Source organism: Anoplolepis gracilipes, chromosome 13, assembly GCF_047496725.1.
Source record: "Anoplolepis gracilipes chromosome 13, ASM4749672v1, whole genome shotgun sequence".
NCBI classification, from domain to species: domain Eukaryota; kingdom Metazoa; phylum Arthropoda; class Insecta; order Hymenoptera; family Formicidae; genus Anoplolepis; species Anoplolepis gracilipes.
In genome coordinates this window covers 9,246,769-9,268,914 of record NC_132982.1, presented here as the reverse complement: position 1 = coordinate 9,268,914, position 22,146 = coordinate 9,246,769, and the positions used below count along the sequence as shown (strand labels likewise).

At 30.6% G+C, this 22,146-nt stretch overlaps 2 protein-coding genes, 1 long non-coding RNA gene and 1 other non-coding gene across 4 annotated transcripts in view; 3 read left to right on the top strand and 1 right to left on the bottom strand.

The window, feature by feature from the left end:
* Positions 1 to 486: 486 nt before the first annotated feature.
* Positions 487 to 12,230, top strand: LOC140672560 (uncharacterized). Its single transcript, XM_072904805.1, has 18 exons — positions 487 to 1,301; positions 3,015 to 3,218; positions 3,663 to 3,970; positions 4,123 to 4,341; positions 4,509 to 5,007; positions 5,303 to 5,544; positions 5,686 to 5,883; positions 6,122 to 6,589; positions 6,737 to 6,781; positions 6,902 to 7,360; positions 7,477 to 7,638; positions 8,054 to 8,215; positions 8,470 to 8,847; positions 9,264 to 9,533; positions 9,701 to 10,317; positions 10,517 to 10,677; positions 10,836 to 11,020; positions 11,746 to 12,230. Exons 1-18 carry the CDS (start codon positions 1,166 to 1,168, stop codon positions 12,109 to 12,111), a joined length of 5,079 nt encoding a protein of 1,692 aa, XP_072760906.1. The 5' UTR covers positions 487 to 1,165; the 3' UTR covers positions 12,112 to 12,230.
* A 1,405-nt stretch (positions 12,231 to 13,635) lies between these two features.
* Positions 13,636 to 13,708, top strand: Trnav-uac (transfer RNA valine (anticodon UAC)). Its single transcript has one exon. It is a non-coding gene; the product is annotated as a tRNA-Val (tRNA).
* A 5,966-nt stretch (positions 13,709 to 19,674) lies between these two features.
* The window catches only part of LOC140672430 (uncharacterized), a 28,959-nt gene continuing 26,487 nt past the window's right edge, over positions 19,675 to 22,146 (bottom strand). Inside the window, exon 3 of the long non-coding RNA XR_012047894.1 lies at positions 19,675 to 20,149. This is a non-coding gene — a long non-coding RNA (uncharacterized lncRNA). The remainder of the gene's footprint in view (positions 20,150 to 22,146) is intronic.
* The window catches only part of LOC140672427 (photoreceptor-specific nuclear receptor), a 29,887-nt gene continuing 28,051 nt past the window's right edge, over positions 20,311 to 22,146 (top strand). Inside the window, exon 1 of the mRNA XM_072904601.1 lies at positions 20,311 to 20,455. The gene's annotated coding sequence lies outside the window, so the exon portion shown is untranslated. The remainder of the gene's footprint in view (positions 20,456 to 22,146) is intronic.

The following is a 22,146-nucleotide window of genomic DNA, read 5'->3' as shown; positions in this document are numbered from 1 at the left end:
AGAGATATGATACGAGATACGAGATACAAAAATACATTTGCTTTAAATTAAAAAATATTTTTTTAAAAAAGCGACATAAATTTTTTTAATTAACATTTAAATTGACAGTTAATTGAAAACTTTAATTAAAATTATATTTTATTTTTGTAAAATTACGCCTGTAAAAACGTTTAAAAATTGAGTTGCTCGTTTTTCTATATAAATATCTAAAATTTTATTTCTTTTAATATATATATTAAATATATATTAATAAATATTAATATATATTAAAACTATATTTTATATTCTTTTTATAAATAATTTTTATAAATTCTCTTTATATCTTTCTCTTTTCTTCAATAGTTTCTATTTTCTTTCTTTAATTAAAAAAAACTAAAAGTATACAAATATAATCAACAAAAGTGTATCTAGTATAATATATTAATCATGCTTCAAAGAAATAATGTGACAGGTGACAGCTCTAATAGTGCTGTGTAAAAAAAAAAAAAAAAAAAGATAAAATTATTTTAGTTCATTATATATAAGAACTAAAGTAGAAAAGGGGGAGAAAACGAAGGGAGAGAACTTGAAAAAAAGTTTCTTTTTTTTTTTCTTTGCAAGCCAGCGCTACTTTCAAAGTGTATCACTGTTTTGAGATAAAGACGTGAGTAATTCGATAGAGAGAGATGCGAGTGATATTCCGTGTATCATACGAATCAGTGTCAATAGAAAGAGAGACATGAAACAATTATTAAAAAGTATAATGTGCGTGGAATGCACAGCGCGTCATCTAACAATAAGCGACAGTTGCATGTACACATAGTGCACAGTGTGCTTGCATCGCGATAGCAGAAAATTAAGTTGAAAGAAGAACAGTCGCGTAATAACTTGGCACGAGGAGAGAGAAAGAAGAAAAATCGCGCTCAAAGAAAAAAAGCTGTATTGTATTATTTAAAGAATGGGGAAGGTTCAACAGGAAGGAGAATCAAAGTAACAAGAAGAGGTAAAAAGGGGTTGAAAGAGAAAAAAAGAGGCCCGGATGATCGGAATGTAACCTCGTATCCGGAATTTATTAATTAATCGAAGTTTTGACGTCAAACCTCTGGTAATTCTGACTTGCAAAAGTCTACTTAACGTGCATTTTGCAAATTTAAGAAAATATGTTTTGAAGAGAGGACAAGATACTATGCAACCGAAAAACTACACGGGAAGGCAATGGAGAGTGTCGCGATCTTTCTGGATCGTGCATCTCTTGTATCTCTTGCCGGTTACACTAAATTTTCAGCAGACAAGAGCAACGGATATCGTGACGCGAGATATGGGTAAGCAAAGTTGACATATAGAATAAATAAATTTATATAAAACACATTTTTTCGATCATCTTAGCAACGATAATTCCTTTGATCAAAATTTCAAATCGATCTTTAATATGGAAATGTATCGACGAACTGATTCTTTTTCAATAATTAAATAATTTTTTGTGCGAGAATTGAATTTTATAGTATTTATTTTTTCTGCGTGGCGAAATATGTTTTATTGCAAAATAATATAAATATTTATAGTCTAATTATGTCTCTGTAAAAGAAGCCCGAAATTACTTTCTTAAATTACTTTTAAACATTTTCAAAAGATTTCACACAATTTTTTTTATTGTTTTATTTTATATACATTATTTTAACAAAACTATTTCTGTTTTTGTTTGAATGTTTTCGGTTTTAAATTTTGAAGAGAATATATATAGTATAAGAAAAAATATATATAAATTAACATAGATTTAAAGTTATTTTATTACTGAAATACAATAATGTTAAATTATTTATGAGTCTTATTGCAGATCAATTAAAAATAAGATAAATAATTCTAGAAATATTTCCAAAGTAGAAAATTCTAGCATATATAAGAAATAAATGTTATAGTAAAAATATAAATATTAAAAAAATAAATATAATAAAAATATAAATACTATAAAAAGTAAATATTATAAAAAAATAATAATATTGTTTTTAGAATTTATAATAACAAGAAGAAATGTGATTAAAAAATAAATTAAAAGTAAATTTATATGTATTTAGATTAAATAAGATATTGAATAAATTAAACAATAATCTCAATTAAATAAATTCTAAACGTAAGAACTACTTATTGTTTCATTTGCATTAATAATAAATCTTGTCTTATTAAATTGTTTATTATTTTTAATTTATTGCTTTCTATTTATAATTCCCTAAAATGATAAGTAACGAATTATTTTAATATTATGTTTATATAAATTATTTTAGTTAATCCTTATATTCTCTCGAAATTGAAAGAGAAAACTTTGTGTTATAATTTTATATTAACATTTGTACAATTCACAATTTTTTCTAATTAGATATTTTTTAATTAAAATGTAATTATATTATATATAAAAATGAAAGACCAGAATATTATTTTTCCATGAAGAAGAAAAAATCTTGGCAGAGAATTATAATTTTTAAATTTAAAACCTATATATTATAAAGACATATAAAAAAATTATTGTCTAAGTTATTGTGAAGAAAAAAAGGCAAATAATTAAGAAAGTTCTACTTTCTTCGGGATAATGTAAGCTTATTGTCGGTAGATGCGTTGCTAACTGATCTCTATTGCGTTAATTGAGATGCGTATGTGCGACATGCAAAGTTGCATGTTGCAGTTGAGTTGAGTCTTCTTTTAAATTGATCCGGACAGTCGTCTCAATAACTTAAATTATGATAGCCGGGCCATGGGTTACTAGGTTTTTAGTTGTTCGTTGTGCCTATTGTGTTTATTAGCACGATTTTTATCCTCTAAGTTTAGTTACTCTATTATTACATCGAGAAGAAAAAGTAAATATATTTCGATTATAATTGAAAAGTCCGTAGATATCGAATGGACAATGTTTCCCTGAAAGAAAAAAAAATCTGTTGCAAATGTGTAAATTAAATTCATTAAAATAATATGTAATTTTATAAATAAAATAAGTAAAACAAAATAAAATAAAATATTAATGTGATATCTTTTTAATTTTATTTTAGCAAAGAATGTGGTGGATCTAATTAAAGCCACAGGGATGCAAGAACAACTTTTCGGAGTAACGATGACACAAAATCGTTGTGGAGATGATATGGTCGCGTATGATATTGCGGAAGCCGCAATCTTGATGGTTCATACTAATACGCTATTTCCGTCTGGCATACCGCAGGATTTCTCCATTTTGATCGTCGCAAAGCCAAAAGCCAGTGAGTCTAAGCCTGTAGAAAATTATAATTATCTGCATCAGTAATTATAACTAGACGCACTTCGATATTTTAATCAAGGCGTTTTTAATTATCAATATTATTAATTATAATTTAAACAAGAATTATAATGTAAAGTTAATCAAAGTTCTTATTTGTATAAAAGAGATAATAATTTAAAGAATTTAAAATCAATATTTATTATTAAAAACTTAGGAAAAAAAACAGATTCAAAATTCTATTATAATAGATTATTATTTTATTCATCTGTGCTTGCAAATCTAATTAAATTTTTTAATTTGGATTTCTTTTAATTATTTATATTAAATATTTCTTGAATTTTGAAATTATTTAAGTTGCTGTCTTGTTATTACGTTACATGATTATGAAAATTGCACGAAAATTATCATTTTAATTAAATAAAATTTTTAAAATTGTTGGCTGTAGATTATACGATGCCGATACTCTTTACTATCTATGGCGATACTGGTGAAGAACAGTTGATTCTTTCGTTGGGGCGTAACATCAGCCTGTTTTACAACACAAATGCGGAGGAAAAGAGCGATACAATTTTTTTCGACGTCGATATTTCCGATGGAGAATGGCATCGATTAGGAATTAGCATCAAGGGTGACACCGTTACGATTATTCTCGATTGTGATAGATATATCACGAAGAAGCTGCAAAGGAATCCCGAAAAAATGATCAGCGGCATCTTTATGATTGGACAACAGCTTAGAGGTGGTTTTTATCTGGTGAGAAAAAAATCGCAATAAAATAAGATATTGTTTTTGATAAAAAATCCATTTTTTATAAAATTTTTTATCCGAAAGGAAAAAACTTTAATCGTGAAACGATAAAAATAAAAGTTAAAACTATGACGTGCATATATTTTACATACTTTTAGGGAAGTCTCGAAATGCTAAAGATCGCTCCCAATCCAGACGCCGGTTATGAGATTTGCACGATATTTGCGCCAGACTGTAAACATCATTTAAGAGGCAGACTATATTACAATGCATCATCGAGTGGGAATGAAGATGATTATGGAAAAGCGAATAAGAAAGACTCGGACAGAGATGATACAGATCTAACTAATATATTAAGATCAACAATTAATATTCCCGTAAGAATAAATATAAAACAAATAAAATTAATGTTAAAGAATGTTTTAAACAAAATATTATGCTTAAAACTTTAAAAGCATTAATTTCAAGATATACATATATTTATAAGATTAATGTAAAACCATGTTCTTTATATGAACCCTAATGTTGAACACTAATGTTTCAGACGTCTTACGGAGCAGAAACAACGATTGCGAATATGTATGAGACGAAATTAAATAATCAGCAGTATTACGACGAGTCGACAATTGATCCTTATAACGAGGAATACATACGTACTCTTTCAATGCATTCTAATAAAATGTATTATAATGCTCGAGGTACACCAGGTCCTCGTGGATTTCCTGGACCGCCAGGAATACCTGGATCTTCAGGCAAGAAAGGCGAACCCGGTAAAGATGGATTGGCTGGATTACCAGGTGTACCAGGTCCACCGGGTAACGTTTTTGTAATACCCTTGTTGAGTCAACAGGGCAACGAGAAGGGACCGGACTCCCAAGCAGAATTGATAAAGCAGATACTGTCGCAACACATGCTTGCAATGAGAGGTATAGAGGGTCCTGTAGGACTTACAGGTATCCCGGGACCGGACGGACCGCCTGGACCACAGGGTGACAAAGGAGAACTCGGTGATATTGGTGAACCTGGGCCTAGAGGAGAAAGAGGTATGAAATAGCAAGTTTGATATAATTTTTATAAAAAGTTGACGACTTAAACGCGCTTTATAGAAGCGTGTTTATTCTAAATTATAATATTTAAAGTTATCAATTTCTAATCTTTAATCAAAGAGATTAGAGAAAAAAATTTTTAATTTGTCTTATATTTTTTCAATTCACTTAAATTCTTGAAATTTAAATTTACATTAAAATTTAAAAAATCGATTTTGTAAATTAAATTCCTTGCTATTTTTTTTAACTGTATATTTTTTGCTCTAGTGTAAAACAAGATTTTTTTTCATAGGAAGTCCCGGAAATCCTGGCAGAGAGGGCAGGAGAGGTCATCCTGGTAGAGACGGCGAGCGTGGTTCTCCCGGAATTCCGGGAATAAAGGGTGAGCAAGGACTGATAGGATTACCAGGCTTACCGGGTGATAAGGGCGAACGGGGACCTTCAGGGAAACCTGGAGAACCAGGTCTACCGGGCCATGAAGGAATGCAAGGCGAGGACGGTCCTCCTGGTCTACCGGGTTTACCTGGTGAATTGGTAAAATATATTAAAATCATTATTGTAATATATATGTATATATATATATATATATTTACAAATATATATTTATATTTATATTTACAAATATTTTTTGGCAAATCTGAAAGATAAATTATAAAATTTTGTCTACTTGTACAGGGTCCGAGAGGATTTATTGGACCAAGAGGTTTCCCTGGCGTACCAGGTAATCCCGGTATTCCGGGAAACGAAGGTCCACCTGGTGCTAAAGGCAATGTTGGCCCGCCCGGTCTACCTGGTTTACCAGGTCAATCAGGACCTGCAGGTCCTATGGGACCATCTGGCCTTCAAGGTCCACCAGGACCGATTGGTTTAGTCGTAAGTTAGTGTTTTCATGTTTTTTTTCAATTCGTTGTTAAAATATATGCATAAAAAGTATAAATATTTTATTAAAAAAAATAATAAAAGTAAATTTGATACTTTATACATAATTTCTTAAATGACATTTTTACAAATAACATTATTTTTAATAATTTTATCATATAGAATATTGTTGTACAAAGATTTGTATAAGAAATTATTCTCGAATTATAATAAATTTTTATATATATAAAAGGGCCCACACGGAAAACCTGGAATTCCTGGTCTTCCGGGTGCTGATGGATCTCCTGGTCTTCCGGGCAATCCTGGAATTCCTGGGATGAAAGGGGAACAAGGTGTGTCGGGGCCGCAAGGATCAGTAGGCTTTCCGGGTGTGCGTGGTGTGAAAGGCGACGAAGGTCAGCGTGGTCCGCCGGGTGAACGTGGTGAGAAAGGTGAAAGAGGATTAGAAGGTGAAAAAGGTGATACTGGTGCAAAAGGAGAGCCTGGAGCTACAGGACCACAGGGAATTCCAGGCCTTGAAGGATTGGAAGGGCCAAAAGGCTTCGAGGGGCCACGTGGTGAAACTGGTCCTGTTGGTCTGTCTGGAGAAAAAGGGAAAATAGGCGTACCCGGATATGCTGGGTATCCTGGAAATGTTGGAGAAAAAGGAGATAAAGGACAACTAGGACCGCAAGGTTCTAGCGGCGAAAAAGGAGAAAGAGTAATTTCTTAAAAATTTTTAAATATGAAATTTGTGTATAGCGTTTTGATGGCATTCAATAATGTTTGTATATAGTATTTTGATGGTATTTGATAATGTTTGTATATAGTGTTCTCATAAAATATATTATTTGCTCTTTTTCTTCAGGGAAGCAATGGAATGCAAGGAGAACGTGGTGAAACAGGGCCAAGGGTAAATTATTATGACAGCAAAATGTTTTATTAGAGATACTCATGCAAAATATAAAAATATCTCAAGATATAATATTGACAGTTTATCCCAAATTTGCTATAATTTGCTATATCTATACAGGGTTTCAGAGGGACACGTGGTAGAAGAGGCGCGGAAGGATTACCAGGACCGAAGGGCGATACTGGCCAGCCAGGATCTCCTGGTGTACCAGGCGAGATTGGCCCTCCCGGTGTTGAAGGTCCACGCGGTTTCGTAGGACTACCTGGTCCACCAGGCCTTGACGGGAAAGATGGTGTACCAGGACAACCTGGCGAACGTGGTCCAATTGGAGAATCCGGGCTTGCAGGACCTCCTGGTACTCCTGGTATTATCGGTCCACAAGGACCAGCTGGAGAGCCTGGTCAACCGGGCGAACCTGGAGCACCTGGTAGTCCGGGGGTTCCGGGAGAAGTTGGTCTGCCAGGTGAACAAGGAAAAGAAGGACTGCCGGGCCCGCCCGGCTTAACAGGGGCTAAAGGTCCACCAGGTCCTAGTGGATTACCAGGATTTCCAGGCGAAAGAGGATTGAACGGTTTGCCTGTTAGTTGTATTAAGAATAATGTTTGCTGATGCAGGCTTATCAAACGTTCTTAATTATTGAATTATATGTGATATAAAATATTTAAACTATCTCGTATTAATTATAAATTTTTAAGGGAATGCCTGGTTTGAAAGGAGAAATGGGGCCTGTTGGAGCACGCGGTTTACCCGGCGATAAAGGTGCTCAAGGTGATCCTGGTAAAGACGGCCTACCAGGTCCAGAAGGAAAACAAGGGCCTAAAGGGAAAAGGGGACTTATTGGACTTAAAGGCGAAAAGGTAAAATTTACTTTAAATGATTTATAGTTTGCAACCGAGAATTTAAAATAGAACTCTTTTTTTAATTTTAATATGTCACATATCTTAATATATATATGTATCTTAATATGTATTTTGTATGTATGTATAATTTTTAGTATTAGTGTTTTCTATACACTTTTACGTATATTGCAAATACATAAAATTACAAATTTGATCAGAAAATAGATTTTCTAAAATAAGCTTTATTACAAAAACCAGAGATTATAATTTATATTTTTTTTTTGTTTTGTTAAAAAATTTTGTTTTTAGAATTTTTAAAATACAAGAGATATATATATTTACAAAATTAAAATAATGCTAAACGATAATACTACTATATATAGTCAATAATATACGATCGATTATAAAAATTAATTATCTACGATTGATCTAGGGTGATCCTGGCTTACTTGGACCTATAGGTCGCGACGGTTTACCAGGTTTACGAGGCTTACCTGGTCCACCTGGACCAGCTGGATTTCCAGGTGAGGACGGTGACAAAGGAAACATAGGTCCACCCGGTGAGAAAGGATTGAAAGGATCTCAAGGAGAAATGGTAGATATTAATTAATCAATTAAAAAGAAAAAATATAATGATCTTTTAAATTAGTGTTTCCTTCTCTTTAAAGATTTTGACTTTCACATATGTTAAGATTAACTCTAAGTAACCTTCAAAAAGTTTGTTATCTTTTAAAGATTATGATCTTAACAAAATATATGTGAAAGTCAAGCTCATTGAGGAAGGATACTCTGTAAAGGTAATTTAAAATGATTCTTCAATTAATTCTTTTAATCTTGTAATTGTTACAGGGACTTATGGGTCCTCAAGGAATACAAGGACCACGTGGTGAACCTGGTTTAATTGGTCCTCCTGGAGAGAAAGGACCACCAGGTGAGACTGGGCAGCGAGGATCAAAAGGTGAGATTGGTCCAGTCGGAGCAACAGGATCAGCTGGACCCATAGGACCGCAAGGTTTACCAGGTCCGCCGGGTGTAAAAGGCGAAGTTGGAGATCCTGGCGCAATTGGTCCCATAGGACCACCAGGTAGTCCAGGAGAACGAGGTCCGAAAGCACCGAAGGGCTTTAAAGGTGCAGAAGGACCAATAGGCTTAGAAGGTCGTCAAGGTGAAAAAGGAGACAGTGGACCAGCAGGACTTCCCGGAAAACCAGGACCGGAAGGCAAACAGGTAAGATTATATGTATTCGTAAACTTTGTGAAAATATATTTTATATCATTATTTATTTGATTATTTATGCATATAAACTTTTTGAAATATAGTAAGCAGCGAGATAAAATTAAAAATATCAATACGATTAAACATACATATATATTTATCTTTTTACATTTTTAATTTTAATAATTTTTAGATATGATATAAAATAGATCAAAATAATAAACATATTTTTTTGTATTAAAGTTCGTTAAAATCTAAAGAAGCTAGAAGCTAGATATATGCAAATGGCAGTATTTTTATGTTAGTATAAAAAATAATAGAAGTAGCAATTGATTAATATAAAATTTGTCATTTTGTATGGAAATAAATTATCTATTAATTATAATTATTTTCAAATATTTTATTGCTTCACATTTGATGCGTTTAAGGGTGAAAGAGGTCTTCCGGGAGCGAAAGGAGAGGAAGGCAAGGAGGGATTTATCGGACCTCCTGGACCACGAGGATTAATTGGCTTTGAAGGACTAAAAGGTGATATTGGATTACCTGGCTTTCCGGGTCCACCAGGCGAACCTGGTTTCATGGGCGCAAAGGGTGAGCCTGGAAAAGACGGGGAGGATGGACAAACAGGCAGTCCAGGCACACCAGGTGAAGCTGGACCACCTGGCAAGGAAGGAATACCAGGTCTTCCTGGAAAACTAGTATGAAAATTTTAATTTATTGTTTAGGATATTTTTCAAAAATAATAATTAAATATTTAAATATGTAATTCTTGAATAAAATAAAAACTCTTGAAATGTATAAAATATATAAGAGATTTATTTTAAGTTTAAATTTCAATTATTTATTTAATTACTGCTAATTTCAGGGCCCGGAAGGTCCGGCAGGTCAGCAAGGTAATGCAGGTTTACCAGGAGATAAAGGAGATATGGGCCCGTTGGGAGTGCCGGGACCTCAAGGACCTATTGGAGTTCAAGGACCACTTGGTCTGCCCGGTTTGCCAGGAGAAAGAGGTTTACCAGGAGCAGCCGGGGAAAACGGTCCTCCAGGAATGCCGGGTGTCGTCGGTCTACCTGGGCTAATTGGACCAGTTGGTCCAAATGGTCCGAAAGGTGACAAAGGTCGTAGAGGCGTTAAAGGACATCGAGGAGAACTAGGAAACGTTGGTATCAAGGGCGAGCAAGGAGAGACGGGAGAAAAAGGCGAACGGGGGTTGTCTGGACCAGAAGGCTTTAAAGGAAATCTCGGACCTGTGGGTTCAATCGGTTTTAAAGGAGAACAAGGACCTCCCGGTTTACCAGGACCACTAGGCTTGCCTGGAGCCAAAGGAAACGCAGGTAATGACGGAATGCAAGGTTCGCCAGGCCCACCAGGACCACCAGGTCCACCAGGATCAGCTAGTCCATCGATGGAGTCTTTTAGCTTCGATGGAGTGATATCACCGCATTATTCTGCTAAAAAAAAACGTGACACTTCAGAAAATATGTAAGTCTTGTACGATTCAATCTGCAATTGAAATTTTCAAACATTGTCAAAAATCTCATTCACTTTTATAATTTTTTTTTATAATTTTTTTTTTATAATTTTTAAGTATTAGATTTGTGTGACAAAAAATGTTTACTTAGTGTAAATTTAAATTCAATAAAGAGATTTTTTTAATTAATTACATTTGATTTATATTTAGAGATGAAAAGGAAGACTTGGATATAAAGTACTTAGATATATACAAATCTATTTCTAATATGCGACAAGAATTGGATCGAAGGTATAGACCAACTGGTACCAGAAATAATCCGGTAAGGACATGCAGAGATTTGTTTTATGGTCATCCGCATTTTAAGGACGGTAAGAGAGAAATCATTCTTTTTTCATTATCTAATTTTTAAATCGGATATTAATTTAAAGGTTTCTAAATAAATTTATAAATTGATTTATAAATATATATATATATACATGTGTATATGTAAGTGTGTCAAAAATTAAAATTTGACAAAAAACAACAGGTTGGTATTGGATCGATCCAAATCTGGGCATGCCTGACGACGCTATCTATGTATATTGCAATATCACCAACATGGGCGAGACCTGCGTATTTCCTGATATCCATAGTAGTCATATGCCAAATATACCATGGAAGAAGGAGAATAATAAAATTGATTGGTTTTCGCGTTTACGTGGAGGATTCAGAGTAAGATTGATAGAATTTTCATTTATGAATTTGTGATTAATTGTTCCTATGTTTTTCCTAAAAGTTTTTTGAAAAAGCTTATAAGTGAAAAGAATCGATATAATATAATAAGAATGCATCCTATGATTGTATAATTATCATTAATTCTCGTAGGATACTTGAAATTATTATCAAAATTACATATAAAATATTAACATCATAATTCATCTAAAGATCTATATGTAAGAATATGTAAAGATATAAATTTTGATATTGTATAGTATATAAATTGTATTTTCGTATTTACTACACATAAAAATTTTCGATTTGAAATTTTTGAATAAGACATCACTTTCTGAGAATTGTAAACTGAAAAAATATATTAACTATAAGAACATAATTAAATTCATCAAAAAAGGTCTTCAAAAATCTCTTCTAAAACGAAATTTCTAATAAATTTTATTTATTGACATTTTTTAAATCAGAAGATTTAAAATTTTATATTATTTATTAATCGTATTCAAATTATTTTCACAAGTATCTTGACGTTAAATCCTTTACACTTTAAATACTAATATGATACATTTTAGATAATCTCACATGTTAAGAAAACGCGAATTTATAAAATAAAGCGAAATACCTATTGCCAAAACATTATTTTCAAAAATAAATGTATAAATACATAAATGAATAAAATTACGAAAAATTTAACGCTCATAGAAATAATTTTAAAACATCTTTTTTAGATAACATACGAGACGATCGGAGTAGTGCAAATGAATGTCCTGCGTCTGCTCAGCCAAGAGGCTTATCAAAACTTTACGTACACGTGCGTTAACAGTGTCGCCTGGTATAACGGTAACGATCCAACTCACGGTTACGATCTTTCCCTGCGATTACTCGGCGACAACGAGGACGAATTCTCGTACAATGTTATCAGACCTCAGATTATCACGGACAGTTGCAAGGATCGAAAAGATAAGGCCGAGACCATGTTCTTAGTTCGTACCAGGAAGCCGCAGCAATTGCCGCTGATTGACTTTTATCCGGTCGACTACGGATTGCCACGGCAGGCTTTTGGTTTTGCAATCGGGCCGGTATGTTTCAAATAAGCACAATAGGAAATTGATTACATTCTATTCTTATAGTTATCATTTCGTATAAGTACAGAAGTAATGTGTGTTTACATAAATTGTATATCTCTTATAACATCTAAGAGAAAGCAAAAGCTTAATGAAATTCACTATAAGATTTTTGCTCTTCATAGTTTTGTTTTTTTTATAGAGAACAGATTCTACAAGATAGTAAAATCAATAATTTTTTAACATTTAATATTACTTTATAAATTAATTCTATGTTATGATGATCCTTTATTATAGTATACACAAACGATTTTTATCATAGTATACACAAACAATTTTTATAGAACAATAGTAATAAAAGAAATAATTCCGTTTTATTAACGTTTTTCAATTTATATTTTATAAAAATATTTTATATTTACATTATTATATTTTTCTTGTCTTTTACATTTTACAAAAATTGATGATTTATATATCATGATTTTATTGTATAATTTTTTAATGTCATAATAACAAATCACATTAGGATTGTAAAATTCTAAAAAATATTTACTGCATTTTACTGCATTTATTTATAAATTTTTTCTCTGTACTTATTTATATTACAAAGCTAAAAAAATGTTAATTGGTTTTTTTTACAAAACAAACGCATATTATATAGAGTGTTTGATAACAGATAAGACAAAATTTAATAAGTCTTCTATATTATAAATAATTCTATATGCAAATGAATAATTCTATATGATAAAATAAGATGAAAATTAAAAGTAACAAAATTACAATAGAAACTTCATTTTTTTAATTATAAATATTTGAAAGTTCGAATAAAAGGAAAGAAATCCGCCGATTTCTTATGTGCATAAGTTACATTGATTGAATTATTGTCAGAATACACTATGATGTATATATAATGGATTGCCTTAAATATCTTTTATATAAACTTGCAAATATTTATAGTTAAAAAACGAAGCCTTCATCTATTGTCAAATACTCTGTATATTATAACATATTGTAATATTAAAGTACATTATATATAACATATAGTGTGAACATAAATTCTTCTGAAATTGTTTATTAACTAATATATAAAAAGTGCAATTTAGCGGAAAGTTCGATATACATATATAAATTTAGTAGATAACATATATTTGTAATATAATTACAAATTTTATAGCATATGTAATAGATTTGTTACACTTTTTGTACAATGGCCAATTTTTAATATTTTTAGAAATAAATAATATGTTAATTTTTTATAAATAATATTTAATATATATATAATATATAGATAGAACACGGCATATTGCTTATTTATTTGTCACTTTATTTGCTCTGAATATCATCAAATGCATCAATATGTGTGTTATTATTAATATTAACATTATTATAAATTTTTTATTAATTAATATCGATGTTTTAAAATTATTTTACTAATGATTTTAATCTTGAGTTATATTGCACAAATCAAAGTCTTAATATTCAGGTATATTTAAAAAATCATTTTTATTGATACCAAGTCTATTTCAGTAAAATTTAAGAAAATGAATATCGTAAGGTTCCGTGGTGTAGCGGTTATCACGTCTGCTTTACACGCAGAAGGTCGCCAGTTCGATCCCGGCCGGAACCACTTTATTTTTTTTACTTTTTTTTATACTATAAAATCTACTAATCTGTATAAAAAAATATATAGTGTGTGTATATATATATATGTGTATATATATAGATATATATATATAAAGATTGTGTACGCGTGCGCGTGAATTAATATTATCATTATTATTTTAATATTATAAAAATAAAAATAGTGATTAGCCACTCAATATATTATAATTACACAGAATGGTAATTTGTTCAAAAACATTTTTTGATATAATAATTAATAATACATTTTTTAAACTTTTTTTATAATTAATTTTTTCTCAAACTTTAAAAGTGTCATTCTTACAGAATATTGTTAAAACAAGATATAAATTTTAGGAGTGTATTTTACTCTTTGTGTGATAACGAGAGAAAAATTCTAAAAGTCTTATTGTTTCATTCGTGTTTCTTTTTCGTTAGTGATAAATTTTGACAGTATGTATTATGTAGCAATGAAATTGTATATCAGAATAAGAAAAAAATTCGGGTAAATGTGAAGAGATTTGCCTAAAGAGTTGGTCGTTAGCGTACATCAAAAATTCTGTTATATACCTTAAAATGCAAGATATATTAGATAAATTAAAACAAATACTAAATTTCAACGCGAAGAATGTATTATAAAAGTCTGAAACATCTATTTCAAAGACAGTCTATATTAGTTAATGACACGAATACATATGAATATAGAAAATAGATTTTATTAATCATTTTCGATAAATTGGGCGTTTATTACATTTATTTATCTAATCCCTATTTAATTTATTTATAGGGAGAGAGAGAGAGAGAGAGAATTTGATAGAAACAAATTTCACTCAATATATAATTTTTTCAAATATATTTATCTTTAGAAATTAAATAAGGAATTAAATTAGTCGGCGCGAGAAAATCGAGCATTACTCTATCCACGGAACTGCTGCTGGTCGATGTCGCTATTTACTCTCGACGTAAGAGCGAGAGTATGAAAAGATCCGAGTGAGAGATATAAGGTGGATCGAAGGAATCTGCGAGAAAGGCGAGATATGCGTGGGCGAACCGTGAGAAACCACAGGTGGACACCTTGTCATGGCGGTCGGCGGTTCGCACTTCGGACTCACACTTCGTTCTTTTTCTGGTGACAAGACAATTTGAAGTAACGGTGCAGGGCCGCTTTTAGCGTAGAATCGTGCAAAACACACTTGAAATTTTGATATATTTAATATACTGTAAATTGTGTGTGTATTTTATTTATTAAATATTTATTTTATATAAAAAAAAAACTCGAAGAAAAGTTTTTTTTACATAAAAGATTATTAATCTAACAATAATATAATATAGAATATTAATATATATAATATAAATCGATAGAATTATATATAATATTAATATTATTATGATATATAATAATTTATATAATATAAATCTATAGAATTTGACAGAAACTCAAAAATTTTACGGATTTTCTGATGCATTTTTTTTAGAGATATATCTTAAATCAAATAAGAAAATTTAAGTCTTTATAATCAAGGTATCTGTATAATGTATGTACATATGTTATTTGAAAGATTGTAAAATATTTTTTAAATATCTAGCTCTCTCTCAACAAATAGAAGCTTCGACGTTCCCTGATAGAATGACGTCGGAACAAACGACCGTCCCTGTATTGAGCGTCTTCCAGCACGGTAGGAGGGCGATAAAAGGTTTCCTTGTTTAACAAAATATCGTCTCCGAGCCATTAGCCCGACCCGTTACCACTTCAGCGCGATTTTCTGCTCCCGCGTCGAGGAGGCACTCGAGGATCTGCGAGAATTCTGCGAGCTATCAAAGGCAGACCTGTCTATTTCCACCCTCCAGGACATCGATGTGAAATGGGAGAGTTCCGTGGTTCACTATATTCGATAGTGTCATCGTTAATTCGACCTTTAATTTCCGTCGAAATGCTCAATATTGTTTTTTTTTATTCCTTTACTTTATATTTATTTTGGAGATGAAATTGTCTATAAAAGATTAATTTGTATTATTAAATAATAATAAACTTTTATAATTGTGTTAAAGATTAAAAATTTAATTTCAAAAATGGTTTCTAGAAAATATGTACTTCTAAAACGTTGTAAAATCTGTTTTACATAAAATAGATGAAAAAACATATGTTAAGTGCATGAAAGAAATACTCAAACTTATATTTTAATTTTAGATTTAATTACTAAAATATTTATTATCTATTGAATATTTAAAAAATGTGCAAAATAATTTTTCATGAAATTTGTATAGAAGTCTTTTAGAAGAAATATATTTTTTGTTCAATTTAATATTTTCCAATATCTATTATTAAATTTTAATTTAAAAAATCCCATGTCTTATAAACAAATCGAGATATATTAATTGTTACACAATGTAATTAATTATAACGTTTATTAATTGATATAAGATCGTTATTATTTAATATATATATCGATATTTAATTACATATTTATATGAAAGTATATGTTTTGTACATCTTTTAGATTTCAAAGTTAACAAATTTTTTTTCTTTCAATTCTTTCAAGTCTTACAATTATTTCAGTAAGCTCTTAAAAAATTTGCATTACTTACATACACTTATAAGAATTCTAGACATTGTGTATAAAATATCTAATGGATAGAAGAACGGTCTAATCGCATATGTATTCTGGAGATGACGATCATTGATTTCCAGAGAAATAATAAATGAAATATTCAGGGGCACCCGTATGTCATTACGCTTGTCTTGCGTAACCGTAACGTCGCAGCACCGTGAGAAACGGCCAGATGTCACAGTCACTTTCAGCTTGCGGTAACAGAAATTGTATATATTCCAACGAGGTCTGTCGCATATCTTCGTTTAAGGATTAATCTTCTCGCTAAAGTCGATCTATAAAATGAATTAGATTAAAAATTACGCAGCGTAATTATAATAACGAAGAAAAAGCGAATAATGCATGTGTTTCGAACTTTTTTAATAATGTAATATTGTAAGCAATTTCCTGACAAAATTTTTGTTTCACTTTAGCATGTTTAATTTAATTAATTTTATAATATATATATTTATAATTTACAAATATGTAATGTATATAGAATTTGTAAGCGATATGATTGCACATGTGAAATCAAAAAAATTTTTTACTTTATATAAAAATTTTTAAGTTTAAAAAAATAGATTCTTTTTTTATACAATAGCTACATAAATATACATACACATACGTCATCCATTCATCTTTCTTTTTTTACGAATATTTTTTCACTTCTTTAGATGGAAAAAATCTTATAATTTTCTAGAAAATGTTGGGAATTTTTCATAATTTATATTTATATAAAGAGTTCTCAAAAAATTATCAAATTTATTCAGGTTCTTAATAATAATATAATTTTCTATTTTTTTTTAGGTAATTATATAGAATAGGAAATTTTGGAATATTTTATATTTATACATATGATAAATTCTTACAAAATTTATTTACGATAAAAATTGAAATATCTTCGTATTACTCATTGTCAAAATATTTATGAGAAATTTTAACATATTCCATTTAATTCTATTTAAATTTACAAGTTCCAGGCGTAAGAATTAAAATATTAATTAAATAAAAAGGTATTTGAGATGTCAGACATATAAATATATACACAAAAAAATATTAATTCCGCAAATAATAAGATAGATTACCTTATACGTAAATTATTTGATTACTTTCACAAAGCTCGATATCATTTCAGGCCTGTTCATTTTCTCCTAATTAATCCTTCATTGATGCATCTTTAAAACACTCGTGCGACATTTTGCACAAAGCACTCGATTTTGATACATATATTTATTCATATATATGTCGTTGTATTTTACGCGATTACAAATACATATTATATATTTTAATTTTTATTATATTTTCCCTCAAAAAAATTGCTATTATTTGATCATGAAGAATACAGAAAATAAACCTGCGAAGCGTATCACGGAGAAAAAATATCGCCGACGATTTCCGGAATTAAGGTCATTTTACATTAATTGCATCGCAGCGTTGCAAACGTTATAAGCCTCGTGCTATCCAATCAGCAATCAAGTTAGCTTGATGCTGATTGGATCACTTCCGACGCTGCGACGCGACTAATGTAGAGTGACCTTTAGTCGATGGCTCGTGACAGTTGTGACGTGCAACACGTCGCACACGCAGTGGTACCATCCCCTCCGGTGCGACTAAGATCGGTTCTGCTATTCACACGGTACAGTTGCGGGGTTCGCCAAGTCGAATGAAATTTTATTTACCCTGCGTTGTCATTTTCGTTAATTCTCGGCAAATGTAGCGTATATGGGCCATAGGTCGAGAGATATTTTTTTTTTTTTTTTTTTTTTTTATTCGCACTTGTCGCGATCGGTGGCGCGATCCTCGAGAACGTTCGATCGTTTCGCCGCCATGTTGTTGCCATTCGTTGTTGCTTTCGCGCATAATTATTTAGGCGGTTATTTTCTTGACCGACGAGCGTCGCGTTCTGTTTGACATTTCCAGGGGTACCCGAGTGTCGACGGATACCCGCGAGTATCCAGGGGAGTGTCTAAAAATCGTGAAATTGTCGGAAATGGCGATTCGGATGCGAGAGGGGGGAAGGGGAGGGGGAGAGTGAATATCGCGCGCGAGGTTCAAGGGTGCCAGATCGAGGGAAGATACCGGTTCGGTAGATATAGATTTCGTGCATCAATAAATTTTAATATGTATCGAAATCGGGAGTGTTTTGCGAGTGCTTTGAAGATGCATCAACGAAAGATTAGGAGAAGATGAGCAGGGCTGGGATGACATTGGGCTTTGTGGGAGTAATCAGATAATTTAAGGTAATTTAGCACTTATTATTTGCAGAATTAATTTTTTTCGTCACGATTATCGCGTAGCATATTTCGTGCATTTCATTTGTGTGTGTTAAACTGGTTTTACTTTGTGGAAACTCGTTAATTATTGAGAGCTTTGGCTTTATATTTAATGATTCTAGAATTCTTGGTAGAAACGTATAATGCCTGTCATTAACAAAAATGATCTAACCCGGCAAAAAAAAAAAAAATGAGAGCAAACTGAAACGTCAGGTTCACGCGTTCCACTTTATTCGTCGAATATTTTTTGAGCATTTCTTGTCAGACTTTAAGCGTTGAAAGTATATTTTATAATACTTCTACAAAAAGTTCTATGTGTGAAGATTATTAGAATATTAATTGTACAAATTAGATCGCCCCACGCTGGAAGAGTAAATGAGATTTTGTGTTATACTGGCATCTCGATCAAATTTGTTTAATAAATGTTTTAATACCTAGAGCTTTATTCAGAAAGTATAAGTGATTATATTTTAGATATAGTTCAGAACGACACAAAATAAGATGAAATCTTAAAAAGTAAAGTCAATTTAAAGTCGATAGCACAATCGAAATATGCTCAGCGTCTCGATATTTGTATAATAATTTGATGTGTTGTTTAATCTAATTTTTTAAAATAAATTTAGTAAATTAATATTCTAATAATTTTTACGCATAGAACCCTCTCTGAAAATTAAAAGTGATTACAGATTGATACGAAATCTTATTAAAGTCGATATAACTATCGAAATACGATCAGTATCTTATCTCAGTATTTATTTAACGTTTCGGGCGATCTTATTCGTTTAATAAATATTCTAATAATTTTTATGTATAGAAGTATCGCAATATGATTAGCGTTTAATTTGATAATGATCTAATGTGTTTAATTCATATTCTAATAATTTTTACGCATTTTTAATGATAAGAAAATTAAAATTTTATACATTAAAAAATGATTAGCTTATGAAAATTATTCTTTTTAATACATTTAAAAATCTAGCACTTGAAACTTAAGAGGCTCCATATTTTTTCTTCGTATAAATGAAAAACTTTACAAAGTAGTTTGTAATAAAAAAAAATTATTTATTTTAGAGAAAATTGTGTATTTAAAAATTTTGAAAGTATTCTGTTTATTTGCAATTTTCAACAAAATATCTGGAAAATCAGGAAATTTTTTTTACAAGATTTGTGTAAACACCCTGTCTATATTTCTCGAACGATTTGCGTTCGATAACATTCGACCCCAGCGGTTCTTCACGATTAGTCGGAGAGAGGTAGCGAGAGTATCACGCGAGAGTTGACTTTCCGCTCGCGCGACGCCTAGGGACGCCGTGAAGGAAAGGAGGAGGAAAGCTCTCAACCCTTGGTTGAGGGGTTGCGTTCGTTCAACCCCCGTGAGAATCGCGGCCCCGCCTGTCGGCCAATCGTCATCGCTCGGTCGACGTCTCGCGCACGTGCTCTAATGTCAAGGAACAGACGCGTGTCCGCCCAATCGCGATACTCGGGGGATGATGATCCTTGTGGTTGAAACCCTTTTGTTCCCTTCTTCCTCTCCCTCTCAACCCCTGTGCAACCACCTCGCTTGCCTGCGAAAGCAGTCCGATTGCTCTGCAACAGACAAAAATTACCGAGTTAGATAGATCACGCGTGTCTCGAGTCTCGCGCGTAGTCTACGCGAGTCTGACATTTCACGTCTCGGTGCGATTGTTCCTTGAAAGGATGCGCGATTAAAAGAGACTTGTGCGACAAGATCGGAAGTGTCTGTGATAATTGGACGGGAAGATATATTTTACGTGGAGTTTGACGCGAACTGTTTTACGAATTCTGATTTTCTTTTTGGCGTGGTTCTTATGATCGGCTGATCATCGCGCGAATCTGACTCATGTGTGCCGGTGCAAATTCATTCTAATTCAGGTAAGAGGTATATTTTATTGTTAGTCGCACAGCGACTTCTCTCTGATTCAGTTGTACTATTTTATTAAGATAGTTATTGCTCCGCTAACGAGTCTTTAAAAACGAATATATTTTATAAATTGATGATAAATTTACATTTATGAATTTTGATGCAGCAAAAAATGAAAATCAATTTTAAAAAGAATCATAAGAGGAAAAGTGCTATAATCGATATAGATTATTTAAAATTGAGATTTCAAAAAAATGTTTATTTTCATAAGTAAAATCGAAAACGATATAATTTTCCTTTAAACTCAATAACTTTATTTTTTTTATAACTTTACCATGATTTTATATATAATTTTCAGTAAATATATTTTTCTTTTTTTTGAAGATCAATTTTTTAGACCTTAATTTTCGTTTACAAAAATATTATTTGTATTAAAAGTTTAATATAATATTATATCAACGGTATGATATATTTTAACAGAACATAATTTTGAATATCATTGTAGATATTTATTTTGAACTTTAATTAGCGACAAAAAACTAAAATGTGATGTCGATTTTGACGCTTTTTCTCTCTGATTACTTAAATAAAATATTTAACAAGCGTTATCTGATTTGAGACAAACTAATGAAATTGGCTAAAATACTATTTTCTATTTATTTTTAACGGACACAGTGTAAAGCAAGGATTTCATGATGTTCTTATTGTTAGATACAAATGGTATTTATTTATTAAAAATAAACTAATACTTAAGCTATACATAAATATAATATTTGCATATATAATAATGCAAATTATTAACCAAAAAATTAATACACATGTATCATTTAAATATAGCACTTATAAATTCTCTATATTAATCTCTATTAATTTTCTAAATCAGATAAAATAATAAAGATAAAAAATACATTTTGCTATATTTTCTAGAATGTGTTCTTGAAATCTAATATATATTTTATAAGATATATTTATAAGATATCTGGTGATGATTCTATTATATGGAAAATAAGTGGAAAATGTGAAATAAAAATTTTTATATGCTTTGTTTCAGAAAAAAATGTGACTTTAAAATTTTAAAAATTAATATATCTACGCTTTTTAAGTTTTAATAATAATTTTATATCAAACTTTTCTAATTATTAATAGATAAATATAAAAGAACAATGTTTCATTTAATGAACAATGAACATTCTTTTAATTCTCAGTTATAAAGAGAGTGATGTTATAATTAATGTATACGAATATTAATCCAATGATAATTTCTATTTATTTAAAGTACATTTAAAATATCTTTTATGTATATTAAAACTATGTATATTAAAAAAAATATATTATTTGGAGATTTTAAAAATATATCTCTTTCCATATAAATAATTCGCAAATAATGTCATATAATGTGTTATATTTGGCATACAATACTCTTTTAAATGAAATGTATATCTGAAATCGTATGTCATTGTTTTAATCAGTGGTATGTTTACTGATTCAGTTTAAGACAGCACATTTTATATTTAAACATATTTTAGACATTTATTTAGATATTTATTTTTTTAGACTTTTATATTTAGACATTGTTATTCAAATTGTTTTTATCTTTCGGTTGACATTTGTTCTTATTTCACGTGCACACAGGAGCAGAAATAAATAATAATAATAAAAAATAATTAACGACAGTTAATATATTAACAGTAACATCGTTAGA